General features: G+C 36.4%; 1 protein-coding gene across 1 annotated transcript in view; it reads right to left on the bottom strand.

The window, feature by feature from the left end:
• GUCY2F (guanylate cyclase 2F, retinal) overlaps positions 1–14,823 on the bottom strand; it is a gene marked incomplete at both ends in the record, with an annotated part of 98,105 nt that overhangs the window by 29,994 nt on the left and 53,288 nt on the right. Inside the window, 2 exon segments of the mRNA XM_082716510.1 lie at positions 1,762–1,815; positions 1,819–1,938. Of these exon segments, the coding sequence (XP_082572636.1) occupies positions 1,762–1,815; positions 1,819–1,938 (174 nt within the window).

Below are 14,823 nucleotides of genomic sequence, written 5' to 3'. Positions count from 1 at the left end.
GGTGCAAAACTATGTAACAGTATGTATTTTAAAAAACAAAATCTATAATGCAAGCAAATATACATGAAATGAATTGCTAGTTTAATCACCAAATTGTCAGCAATGGTTAACTGTAGGGGAGGATGTGAAAGGGGGTTGAGTAAATATTAATATTTTTCCTGTATATATTAATATTATTTGATTTTTTAATTTAATTTAATACTTCTGTAATTAAAAATAGGTAATTGAAAGGAGGAAAGCTGAATACTGCTGATCTCTGCAGCTTGCTTTATATGACATTCAAATGTGATCTACAGGGACTCTTTTCTGATGGGTTTACTCATTCACATATAAATACAATTCATGTTCTAGAGCAATCATCTCAGAACTGTTTATGCTGAGCCCTTTTAAGTATCTGGCTCTATTTTGTGGCCTGACACCCCTTTGTATTTGTATGCTTTACATCTTGTGCCCTCAGAAAGTCTGAAGTTGCCAGTACTCCCAAGCCTAATCTGCAGAGGGTGAGGTTTCCCCTGGGGGTTGTCTAATGCTTGGGTTTCATTCATCATGGTCCTGAGAGAACTGTCATTTAGAGCCTTCTCCCTTAAGTCATGGGACCTTGTTGATAGGATGAGTGGAAAGAGTACTAGAATTGAAATCAGGAGATTTGGATTCTATTAACAGCTCTGCCACTTAATATTTGGCTAATAAATATTTATTGAGCACTTACTATGTATGGCAGACACTAAAAACAAAATGTACCTCATTTAGCTTCTCTGAGCCTCTGTAAAAAGAGGCTAATCGTACTTATTTTATGGAGAATTGGAATGAGATAATGTCTATAAAGCTACCTTGAAAAGGGTTAGGCCATAGTATAAAGGTTAAGACTGTGGTCAATATGCAAGAAGCTCAGCAAGTCATTGATTAACCATTTCAACTCATAAAGATGCACATGGACACAATTTGCATATTATTCCCAGGAGTTCATGGACTCCACCAAAGCCTATCCATAGACCCATCCATGAGCCCCTTTGACTCTCAGTAGTCCTTGTCTCAGAGAATGGAAGTTCTTCCTGATAGAGCCTATGGTCTTCTGGCTTTCTGGTCATGCTGAGTTCCATAGTTATACCTATGGTGTGCAAAGACCTATCGCTTAGTTCTAGACTGAACCACCTTTTACAAGGTGAAAACCAGGAGATGAGGCTAAGCAGCATCAAAAGATCTGGGAATGAATACTTTTCCACATCTAGAAAGCAGAGAAATGGAATGGAAGGAAAGGTTGCTTAAGGGGAAGAGTGCTCGATGGCAACAGAAAGTAAGGACAAATCTGGCCCTCAAACTGGGAGAAAGGAGTGGGGCAAGTAAGTCCCTTCTCTATCAGTACCTTATAACAGATATGGACAAAGGGACTATGAGAAGGGCTAGGGGGCAGACCCTAGGAAAGAACTTGGAAGAATGAAATCATCACAATGATCCAAGGAAAATCAAATACCCCAAAACTTTTAAATTCTAATCTATAGGAAAAATCCAAGATTTCCTCAGTCTTTTCTTTTCTTTTTTTTTTTTAAAGATTTTATTTATTTATTTGACAGAGAGAGAGAGAGAGAGATCAATCACAAGTAGGTAGAGGCAGGCAGAGGGAGAGGGTAAGCAGGCTTCCCGCTGAGCAGAGAGCCCGATGCGGGGCTCAATCCCAGGACCCTGGGATCACGACCCGAGCCGAAGGCAGAGGTTTTAACCCACTGAGCCACCCAGGCGCCCCTCCTCAGTCTTTTTATTAACCTTGAAAAGATCTAGCAAAAGTGATGATTTAAATATCCAGTCAAGTTTCACATCCTAATTTGTCAATATGTCTTCTAGGTTCCTTCTGGAACAGAATTCTGTCACAATGGCAAATATCCCTGAATCATAGGAGAAGCCCAATAAAGGGTTAATATTTTCATGATGCAGGTCCTTCATCTAGAAACAGAGGGAGAGAGGAAAGTCACAACTGTCCTGTCACAATTGGGAACCAAAGTTTAGGGCACATACCCTTCTCTTCATCCTTCCTATGACTGCTTACTGTGAAAAGCTGAATTTTGGTCCCCATGATCTCCAATCTCTAATGTTAGTCCTGTGATTATTATGTTTTATGGCAAAAGGGAGATAAATCAGATAGGCTTAATCTGATTATATGAGCTTTTCAAATCAGAAGAGGAGGGAGGAGAAGAAGTCAGAGAGATTCAAAGTGTAAGGACTCAACACTCCATTGTTGACTTTGAAGCTGGAGGAAGGAGGCTAGAAGCCAAGGACTGTGGGTAGCCTCTAGTAGCTGGAAACAGCTCTCAGATAACAGCCAGCAAGAAAATGAGGTCTTCAGTCCTACAGTTCTACAAAACTAAATTCTGCTGATAGCCTGACTGACCCTAGAAGTGACTTCCCCCCCGGAGACTCCAAATAAGAGCCCAGAGTGACTTTATCCTTATATGACACTAAGTGGAACACCCAGCTGATCCCACTTAGACTTCTGATCTACAGAACAGTGAGATAATAAATGGGTGTTGTGTTAAGCCTATGTTTGTGCTATTTTGGTATGGTGATAAAAGTTCTACTCACCAATTCTACTGTGTCTGTTGGGGGAAAGGGTTCCCCACACAAACAAGCAATTCTTCTACACCAGCTGCATGTCCTATAATTCAACTCAATTCTAACACTATCTACCTGGAGACAGCATCAGATTCCATAGGTTAAGGGTTCAGTCCTATAAGACTGCTCCCCCATACACACTTCAGACACAAGTCAGAAGTCCAAGTCCCCTGGGCTTTTACAAACCAGCTATAGACTGAAGGTTCTAATGACCCTCACTTTGGGTTTGATTAATTTGCTAAAGTGGCTCACAAAATTCATAGAAACATTAACTTATAGATTACCAGTTTATTATAAAAGGATATAATTAAGGAATAGTTAGATGGAAGAGATGCATAGGACAAGATACGGGGGAAAGGTGTGGAGCTTCCATGACCTCTCTAAACGTGTGCCACTCTCCCCAAATCTCTACATGTTCACCAACCTAGAAGCTCTCCAAACTCTCTCCTTTGAAGTTTTTATGAAGGCCTCATTACATAGAGGTGATTGATTAAATCATTGGTCATCCTCAGAGTCAACCTTCAGTCCCTCTCCCCTCCCCAGTAGTCAGGGGTGTGGGACTGAAAGCACCAAACCTTCTAATCACGAGGTGGGTTTTCAGGCAACTAACTAGCCCCCATCCTTAGGTGTGGTCCAAGTCTCATTAACATAACAAAAGACAGTTTAACCACTCTCCCCACTTAGGAAATTCCAAGGGTTTTAGGAGCTCTGTGCTATAAATACTGATGAAGAATATATATATTTTTCATCAGTATGTGATTTATAGTAATATATTAATATATAATATTAATATTATATATTAATTATATTATATTACTATATATTAATTATATTATAATTAATTACTATATATTAATTAATTAATTACTATATATTAAATATGATTAATTATATTACTATATATATAATATATATATAGTAATATATTACTATAAATCACAGTATCATAGGCAGTGATAGAAAATTAATGCAATGGTCAAAAGGGGAGATTTTAGAGAGAGATCTCTGTTGGCATATTAAGTGAATGCTAAGGTTGTGACCTTAATCCTGATTTTTTGGGGCCTCTGAAATGCAGCTTGGTGAGCCAAGAGAACTAAAGAAGTTTAATACAATGAAAGGTAGAATAGATTGTCTATTTGTGAATATTTATCTATTAAACTAAATAGCTTACATAAACATCAGGCCAAAATTTTCAAAATTTGTTTCAGAAGAAACATCTACAGTTTTGACTCCATTTTCCCTTGCATCATTAATTTTTTCACTAACACAAGAAGCATTTAGTATGTACCCACAATGTCCACGGAACTGGACTGCATGCTAGAGATACAGAGTTAAACAAAATGAAATGTAGTACAAAATTACAGCTGTCAGCTTATTTTTCTATCACTCCCCCTTTGAATATGAACTTTTAGGACAGTAATCACTGAAAGTGTTATAAATACCAGAGAAGTAAGATAAGGATGAAAAGAGAAGAGTGTCTGATGAATTTGACCAGTAATAAATTATTATAGAAACTTAACCTATAAATATGTTTACACTGACATACATATATATATATATATATATATATATATATATATACACATGCACACATATATATACACAAATTTTATATATATATTTTTTCATGTGGGAAATAAGGGAAAGGGTTAAATCACATATTATTCTATTCTGAGCATTGAGAGCATAAGAGAGCATTAACTGAGATGGAGTACACTGGCTTAGAATATGAACTTACTTCTCCAACAGGGGGATCCAAGCTGAGGTTTAAATTATCCCTGGTGTGAATGGCAGCTATTGACCGTTAAAGCTGCCCTTTAAGCATAAAAGCCTGACACCCATTACAAGTCACTTAGTCCACTGCAGCTTAAACCAGCTAAGGAGGACATGTAAATTCAGCCCACACATAACAAAGTGGGCACTTACTATGAAGGTTTTATTGTGCCATCTCTTAGGAAACAAGCACCAAAAACTATTGGGATCTAAACTTCTTTTGGAAGACAGAATACAAAGTTATGTCTGTTAGCTGCTCAACACAAATCTATTTCCCTTCTTATTGGGAAAACAACTAGTCCACATTTTACAGCTTCCCTTCAACCTAAGTATAACTATAGGACTGACTTTTAAGCAGTGAAATGTAAGAGGAAGTAATACATGTTCTTTCTAGGTTAAGGCTTTTAAGAAGTAAATATATGCCTTCCGTGTTATTTTTCACTTGATTAGAGGAATGCAGATGATGACAGGGTCCTAGGAGAGGGTAGAGCCATAAAATGGTTATATCCTGGGTCCCTGAATCCCTATATTGGAAAGAAGTCACCTGCTAACAAAGAACACCTACCTTGTACTGTTATTTGGATGAAAATTAAACTTCTTCTGTGTTTGAAACATTAAATATTTGAGACATAAATATTTATTACAGAATCTAGCTTTACACTAGTGGCCCTAGCATGTAAAACGTTCAGGCCCAGGTTTTCCCTAGATCTTTACAGTCATATGTCCTCAGCTACAATCAATAGAGAAGACCCCATACCAGGTAGATACCTACATTCAGTCATGTGCTACTGATATTTTGGACAATGCCAGGAAGCAGAGAATGTTTGGAATATACCCTTTTTAGTAAGACAGTCATCTGAACATTTACTGGGTAGGCATGTACTTCATCCCTTCAATAAAATAGTCATCAATTGTTCAAGAGTTAAATTGTCCTATCTTCCAAGATGTTTGTTAGTACTATTTCTGACATGAAACCTTTAAGCATACAATCACCAGAAGAACATGCTCCTGAATCATGCATTAGCTTAAGTAATCTTAAAGAGGTCTTCAACTGCTTGACAATGTTTCTGGGACATTGTAACATCAGAATAATTCCTACTTGCACTGCAGCTGCAATACCATCCTAGTGGCAGGTATGGACCCTTATCAAAATTTAATTCTCCATACCAGTACCTGCCATTGCTATATCAGCCATTGCTACCTATTTTGGCAATAAGATTTTCTACCTCCATGGACTAACTGGCTGCTATGTCTTTCTTCTATTTCATTTTGTTTTGTTTTGTTGTAGAGAGCTATTTTTATTGTTCAAGACCTCCTACCCTTGTATCAATCTATTCACTCTTTTTTAAAATTTAATTTTTTTTTCAGTGTTCCAAAACTCACTGTTTATGCACCACACCCAGCAATCTATTCACTCTTTACCACCCAGAGGTCAATGGTCATATAGAGCATATTAACCAGGTACTAGTGGAAGATTTCTGATGTTGTTTCCTGCCAGTAATACTTCATTAATTTAACAAACATGTATTGAATATCTTACTATATGTTAGGTCCTGAGGTAAGGGTTGGCAAGACAAATGGTGAACAAAATAGTATATGGTCCTTAATTTCTTAATTTAAATAATTACATGAAGAAATGTAAACCTGTGGGGTGCCTTGGTGGCTCAGTAGTTTAAGCATCTGCCTTTGGCTCAGGTCATGATCCCAGGTTCCTGAAATTCAGTCCCATATCAGGCTCTTTGCTCTGTAGAGAACCTGCTTCTCCTCTCCCTCTCCCTGCTGCTCCCCCTGTTTGTGCTTGCTTTCTCTCTCTCTCTCTCTCTGTCAAATAAATAAAATCTTAAAAAAAAAAAAGAAATGTAAACTTGAAACTCTGACAAGCCCTATAAAGGAGAGGCACATAATGTAAGTATGTATAATTGGGGCTTTGACCAATCAGAAAAGTTGAGGAAGGTTTCTGGGAAGTGAGAATTGAGCTGGGAGTTAAAAGATAAGGGAGTTAAAAGATAAGGCAAAGAAAGGAGAGAAAAGTATTCCAGAGACTGGAAGAGCATGTGAAAAGGCTCTGTGCTGGGAGTATATCACAGTCCAAAGACAGAAAAAAAATCCAGTACTTCTATGCAGAGAGGGTAAGGGAAATATTGTGGTATGAGGTAAGGCTGAAGAGGCAGGGCAGAGCCAGACCATAAAGGCTCTAATAGACCATTTTAAGCAGCTTTTTCTTGATATTAATGGCAATTAGAGGCACTTTTATACTATGGATGATATAGTAAGTCATGCCAGACTACCATTCCTGATACCACAATATTAAAAACCCAGATAAATTGCAAAAATATATTTTAAAAGACAACAAGGATATGTATAAGCAAAAAGAAAAAAAAACAAAAACAAACAAACAAACAACAACAACAACAAAAAACCCTGAAATTAAGAGGGGCAGGAGGCCTTCTGAGATAAGCAGATTATTGCCAGCCATTTTCTTCCCTTAGGACATTTGCTAATCCTTGGCACAAGCTGAAGATCAAGTTTGGCCTAGCAGAAGGGCTTTGCTGGGAAAAAGAGAAAATCAGCACAATTTTAGCAATTGTGGAGTACTGGCATGACAATTAATAAACTTCAGGAGACCTAAATGTGAGCTGGATCCCCCAGCCCAGTATAGAGTCTGAGTTTGGAAACTAAGGAAGACTAAGAAGCTTCTATAAAGTGAGCTGAAATCTCCTTTGGTCTCCCAATATTCAGAACACAAAGTCTTACAAGAATAAAGCCTGCCGCAAACACATGGCTGGACTTTTCCTCAAAATATTTGCCAAATTTGGAAGCATCATGGAGTAAGGGTAGAGGCCAAAGAATAAGGATCAAAGGCTCTGAAGCACAGTCTGGACATACCAATCTTTAAAAGTGGAGAATACAGAACCTTGCAGGCTTTCAGAGGGATATGCTTGGGAAACATAACAAAACTGAGTCTAATTAAAACTACAACATAGCTTCAGTTCAGCTCAGTTTCTGATTAGATGAATGTGTTTACTTCTTTACCTTACCCACCTAACAGATGAAAAGAGAAAACCCTCATTGGTAGAACATAATGCCTGGAGTCTCTATAGTGTCTTTATATGAATTGTCTACCATATATTAAAAAAAATTACTAGGTGTTTGAAGAGGCAGAAACAAAGGAGACAGAAGACAATGGAATATGCTTTTAAATAATCCAAAGACCAAAACCTCCATAAAATATAGGCCAATATTTTTTGAACCATGAAGGCAGTGGAGAGTGACCAAACCCACAAATGGAGATAAAGGTAAACCTGAAAACACACTAAAATAGGTAAAATTTGTGTTTGGGGGGGGGGGGTTGTTGTTGTTTTATGAAACTGTATTCCCGAAACTGCCCATGACTTGAAGGCAGAAAGTGCATCCTGGCAGGTTTGAAATGTCAGAAGGCAAAAGCTGAAACCAAAATAATAGTTAGAAAGTTAGGGAAGAATTCCTGGAAAGTAATAAGCTATAAAGCAAGTTCAATCCCAAAATATACATATAAAATTTGCTCAAACCTACATTTATCATGGTGAGCATCTCATAAAATATGTAATTGTGAATTCCTAGGTTGTACACCTGAAATTAATATAATATTGTAGGTCAACTATACTTAAATTAATTTTTTTTTAAAAATCTGCCCATATTGGGGAAATTCTCCCCAATAATTCTCTCCAGTATACCTTCTGCTCCCCCCTCTCTTTCTTCTTCTTCTGGTATCCCAATTATTCTAATGTTGTTTCGTCTTATGGTGTCACTTATCTCTCGAATTCTCCCCTCGTACTATCATATGATCTCCCTGATATGAGGAAGTGGTGATGCAACATGGGGGCTTAAGTGGGTAGGAGAAGAATAAATGAAACAAGATGGGATTGGGAGGGAGACAAACCATAAGTGACTCTTAATCTCACAAAACAAACTGAGGGTTGCTGGGGGGAGGGGGTTTGGGAGAAGGGGGTGGGATTATGGACATTGGGGAGGGTATGTGCTTTGGTGAGTGCTGTGAAGTGTGTAAACCTGGTGATTCACAGACCTGTACCCCTGGGGATAAAAATATATGTTTATAAAAAATAAAAAATAAAAAAAAAATCTGCCCAAATGCTTGGCTGAATGTTAATCTTCGCATGCATGGGCAAGATCCCAGGAACCTCATGGAAAGGCAACAACTAAACCTGAAAGCATGGACCAGAGATTTTAGTTACTATATACCACATGGGAGAAGTTAAAAGTTGAGTCTAGCCAAGATAACTGCCTGCAAAAACAAACAAACAAAAATCATTCTTCAGAGCAATCTAATGGAATCCAGAATTTCTAAAATACATCATTCATAACATTCAGCAATTTTTAACCAAAAAGCCTTAGATATGCAAAGAAACAGGGAAATGTGACCTATACTCAAAAAAATAAAAGCAGTCTGTAGAAATCAACCTTGAGATGATATAGATGCTGTAACCAACAGAAAAGAACTTTAAAGGAAATTCCAAATATATTTGAAGATGTAAAAGACAATGTATACAAAATGAATATACAGGTAGGAAATATCAGCAAAGAAACAGAAGCTATAAATATGAATCAAATTGAAATTCTATAGCTAGAAAATATAAAATTCACTAGGTTGGCTTAGGAAATGACAGAAAAATCAATGAACTTGAGGAAAGATCAATAAAAAATACACTAAGCTGAACAACACAGAGAAAAAAGATTGGGGATAAAATTAATAGTCTCATGATTTAAAAATTTTTCACAGAAAATCATAAATAAGGACATGTATGAAAAACCCTTCAGGTAACATCAAACTCAATAGTAAAACATTAAATCATTTTCCTATTGAGCCAAGAGCAAGGCAAGGATGTCTTTCTTCACCAGCTACTCAATATAGTGTGGGAGCATCACAACATTGATGAGAAAAATTTAAGAAAACTTAAATAAATGAAGATCTATACCACATTAATGGACTGGAAGATTCAATATTGTTAAGATGTCCATTGTCACTAAGTTGGTTTATAAATTCATACAATTTGTATCAAAAGTTCCCAAAGCCTTGTTTAAGTAAAAGAAGCTGATTCTAGAACTTACTGAAATTTAAAATGAATGTTTTTATCCAAAACAATCTTGAAAAAGAACAAATTGGATGTGTTTACACCACTTGACTTTAAGATTTACGCTAGAGCTATGATAATTAAGCAGTGTGATATCAGCAGTACAGTACATTAATGAGTTAGTGAAACTGAGAAGAGTCAAAAAAATATACCTACACACATATAGTCAGTGAATTCTTACCAAATTGAGAAGCTAACTCAATGGAAAAAGGAGAACTTTTTTTAAGTAGTTACTGTAGGCGCACTGGATATCTCTATGGAAAAACAATGAACCTTGATCACTCTCTCAGTCCATACACAAATACTTGTGAGTCATCATCCTAAATCTAGAATCTTGGAATAAGCAAGGATAATTAAAATAAAATAAAAAAATCAAGAGATACCACTAAGAAAATAAGCCACTGACTGAGGAAAAATATTATAAAACATGGATCTGACCAAAGGTTTATATCCAGGATACATGAAGAATGTCTACAATTCAAAAATTAAAAGACAAAAAAACTCCACAATTTTTTATTAAATGGCAAAAATTTGAATAGACAATTCACAAAAGAAGATACACAGATAAATTATGGACATATGTAAAGGTGCTCAACAACTTTAGCCATGAAGAAAATGTTAATTAAAACCACAATAAAATACCATTTTATACACACCTCAAAGGCAAATATCAAAAAGATATATGTTGGGTCATAGGGCAGTTCTATTTTCAACATTCTGAGGAACCTCCATGCTGTTTTCCATAAGTGACTCTTAATCTCACAAAACAAACTGAGGGTTGCTGGGGGGAGGGGGTTTGGGAGAAGAGGGTGGGATTATGGACATTGGGGAGGGTATGTGCTTTGGTGAGTGCTGTGAAGTGTGTAAACCTGGTGATTCACAGACCTGTACCCCTGGGGATAAAAATATATGTTTATAAAAAATAAAAAATTAAAAAAAAAGATATATGTTGCTGAGAAATTAGAACAAATGGAACATCCATATATTTCGTAAAATGTTATAACCAATTAGAAGAGCTGGTTAGATGTTTAATATAAAGTTACACTTGCATCTGCTCTATGACTCACTTAGTCTATCCTTTTTTTTTAAGATTTTATTTTCTTAACTGAACTCTACACCCAATGTGGGGTTTCAGCTCACAATCCTGAAATCAAGAGTTGCATGCTCTACCAACTAAGCCAGCCAGTCACCTTTCAGTTAGTCCGCTCTTTGAATATTTACCCAAGAGAAATGAACATATATGTTCACAAGAATATGTAAAAAATGTATAGTTGCCTATTAAAAGATACTCAACATCTCTAATTATCAGAGAAATGCAAATCAAAACCAGAGTGAAACATCATGCCACACCCACTAGGGTGGCAACTATCAATAATTTTAAAAAGAACCTGAAAATAATAAGTGCTAGCAAAGATATGAAGAAATTAAAAGCCTGTGTATTGTTGATAATATTGTAATTAAATGATGCAACCACTGTTGAAAATTGTGTGAAGATTCCTCAAAAAATTAAAAAAAGAGCTACCATATGATATAGTAATCCCACTTCTGGGTATATACCTGGTGAATTGAAAACAGAGTCTCAGAGAGATATTTGCAAACTCATATTCATAGGAGCACTATTCACAATAGCCAAGAAGTAGAAGCAATCAAATCAAGAATGAGTGAATAGCATACAACAGAATATTAATCAGCCCTAAGAAGGTGGGAAATCCAGTGACACATTACCACAAAGATGAACCTTGAAGACATTATGTTACATGAAATAAGCCAGTCACAAAAACACCAATGCTGTATGAGTCCAGTTACATAAGGTGTCTAGAGTAGTCACGTTCATAGAAACAGAAAGTAGAATGATGTTAGCAGAAATTGGGAGGGGAAAAAGAGAGTTGTTGCTTAATGGACACAGAGTTTCAGATTTCCAAGATAAAAAAAAGTTCTGGAGGTCTGCTTACAACAATGTGATTATACTTAACAGGACTGAACTGTATATTTAAAAAGAGTTAAGGGGGGCATTTGGGATGAGCACTGAGTGTTGCATGTAAGTGATGAATCACTAAATTCTACTCCTGAAATTAAAGTCGATTCTTTGTTTTAAAAAAAATGTTAAAATGCTAATTTTGTGGTTTTTCACAGTTAAAAAGATTATAGGTGCCTTATTCATTACACCAGAACATTAGAAACTTGCCAAATGTTCATCAGCAGGAGAATGATAAACTTTGATATATTTATAAAATAAACTACTACTCAGCTATTTTTAAAAATGAACTAGTGTTACATTCAAAAACATGAATTAATCTTAAAAAGTACTATGCTGAGAGAGAAAAGTCGGGCACATAGGAGTACATATTGCATTATTTTATTTATATGAAATCTAAGAAAAGAAAAAAAAATACTAATTTACGGTGATAGAAATCAGCACAGTAGTTGCCTCTGGACTACGGGCTTTGACAGAGAAGGATAATGGAAATTTCTAGGATGATGGACACATTCTGTATTTGTTTTGGGGAGTGGCTACAGAGATGCATGCAATTGTCAAAATTCATTAAATAGAACATCTAATTAAACCTGAATAAAAAATCTATTTTAAAAACACAATGATATTTATGTGAAATAAGCCAGTCACAAAAAAGACAAAGGTTGTATGATTCTACTCATATGAGACAGCTAAAACAGTCAAATTCACAGAACCAGAAAACAGATGGCAGTTACAAGGAGTTAGAGTGGAGTGGGTAAGAGGAGTTGTTTAATGGATACAGAATTTCAATTTTGCAATACTAAAGAGTTCTGACAATTTGTTGCAAAACAATGTAAATATACTTAGCACTACTGAATTGTATACTTAGAAATGGTAAATTTTGTTATGTTTTTATCACAATTAAAAATAAAAATGTAAGGGGTGCCTGGGTGGCTCAGTTGGTTAAGTAAGCGTCCAAGTCTTGATTTCGGCTCAGGTCATGATCTCAGGGACCAGAGATCTAGCCCTGTGTTGGGCTCTGCACTGAGCATGTGGCCCTGTTGGGATTCTCTCTCTCCCTCTTCCTCTGCCCCTCTACCCCTACTCCTGCTGGTGCGCGCTCTCTCTCCCTCTCTAAAAATAAAAAAAAATTTAAAAATTAACAAAAGAAAAAGAAAAATTTTTAAAAACCAATGAGGGCTATCTGGCTGGCTGAGTTGGTAAAGCATGCAACTCTTGATCTTAGGGTCATGAGTTCAAGCCCCATCTTGAGCAAAGAGATTACTTAATAAAAAATTTTTTCTTTGAAAACCAGTGAGGGGCGCCTGGGTGGCTCAGTGGGTTAAGCCGCTGCCTTCGGCTCAGGTCATGATCTCAGGGTCCTGGGATCGAGTCCCGCGTCAGGCTCTCTGTTCAGCAGGGAGCCCGCTTCCTTCTCTCTCTGCCTGCCTCTCTGCCTACTTGTGATCTCTCTCTCTCTGTCAAATAAATAAATAAATAAAATCTTTAAAACAAAAAAAAAACCAGTGAGATATCCGTATAAACCCACTAGAATGGCTAAAACTATAAATACTGAGAGTATCAAATATTGCTGATGATGTAGAGCAAAGGAAACTCTCATAACTTGCATGCAGGAAATTAAAATGGGAAAAGGTCTGATAGCATCTTATAAACCTAAATGTACACTAACTTTAACATGGAAATTCCACTCCTGTGTGTTTAACCAAGAGAAATTAAAATATGTGTCCATAAAAAGACCTGTTAAAAGAAAGAGAGACATGTAAAAAGCATATTCTTAGCAGCTTTATTCACAATAGATAAAATTGGAATCAGCCCAAATGCCCATCAACAGGAAAATACATAATTAAATTCTTCTGTATTCATACAATTGAATATTACTCATCAATGAAAAGAACAAGCTATTTATACACACACAATAACATGGATTAATATCATTTGGGATGCTGGATGATACCACTTCTATGAGGTTATAGAAGAAGCAAAATTAATGTATATTAGGAAAAACCCTGGAACAGTGGTTCCCTCTTTGTGAGGGGGGAGGGACACAAATTTACTGATGAACAGAAAGGAACTTTCTGGAGAGAAAGAAATGTTTCATAATAGGGATCAGCATTCTTTTTCTATAAAGGTACATATAATAAATATTTTATTTTTTGGAGATCATATACTATTTCCGTTGCATAAGCTTTATTCTCCCTGCCCCCCCTTTTTTACAGTCATTTAAAAATGAAAAAAACAATTTTAGCTCCCAGGCTGTGAAAAACAGGCCAGGGGCGCCTGGGTGGCTCAGTGGGTTGGGCTTCTGCCTTTGCTCAGGTCATGATCCTGGGCTCCTGGGATGGAGGCTCACATCAGGCTCTCTCCTCAGTGGGGAGTCTGCTTCCCCCTCTCTCTCTGCCTGCCTCTCTGCCTACTTGTGATCTCTGTCTGTCAAATAAATAAATAACTCTTAAAAAAAAAAAAAAAAACAGGCCATGGACAGATTTGGCGTATGGGCCATAGTTTGCTGATCCCTATTCCATATCATGATAACCATCTAGACCATGTGGGCATATCCTTTTATCAAAATCATAGATCTATAATATAGGCATTTCGATGTATATAATAGTACTTCAAAATGCAAAATAATAACAATAGCAATAATAACCAAGTTAGAGATGAAATAATAATGGTAGAATGTTGGTAATTTTTTAAGCTGGATGATGGGCATATGGAGTTTGGTTATATTATTCTGCTTCTTTCATATATGTTTGCTATTTTCCATAAAAAAAGGTTTTAAAAAGAAAAGAAATATTTCCAGGATATAGCTGAAGTAGTATTTAGAAGGAATTTTCTATCTTTAAGTGACTATATTAAAACATAAGAAAGGTTTCCAGTTTTAGGAATTAGAAAGAGCAACAAATTAAATACATAGAAAGTAGGGGTGCCTGGGTGGCTCAGTAAGTTAAGTGTCTGCCTTCAGCTCAGATCATGATCCTGGGGTCCTGGGATGGAGCCCCATATGTGAGGCACCCTGCTCAGTGGTAGTCTGCCTCTCCCTCTCCTTCTGCCCCTCCCACCTGCTCATGCTTTGCTTGCTCTCTGTCTCTCTCAAATGAATAAATAAAAAAATCTTTTAAAAAACCACAGAAAGTAGAATGAAGGAGATAGCAATATAAATCAATGAAATAGAAAGTACACATACACTAGAGAAAAATCAGCAAAGCCAAAAATTGATCTTTGGGAAAGATTTTAAAAATCAATAGTCCTCTAGAAAAACTGATCAAGAGAGAGAAAACACAAATTATCAATATCAAGAATGAAAAGGGGCATCACAATAGATCCCAAGGCTACTTAGAAGAT

Source organism: Mustela nivalis, assembly GCF_964662115.1.
Source record: "Mustela nivalis genome assembly, chromosome: X".
NCBI classification, from domain to species: Eukaryota; Metazoa; Chordata; class Mammalia; order Carnivora; family Mustelidae; genus Mustela; species Mustela nivalis.
This window is presented reverse-complemented; position numbering and strand designations above follow the sequence as displayed.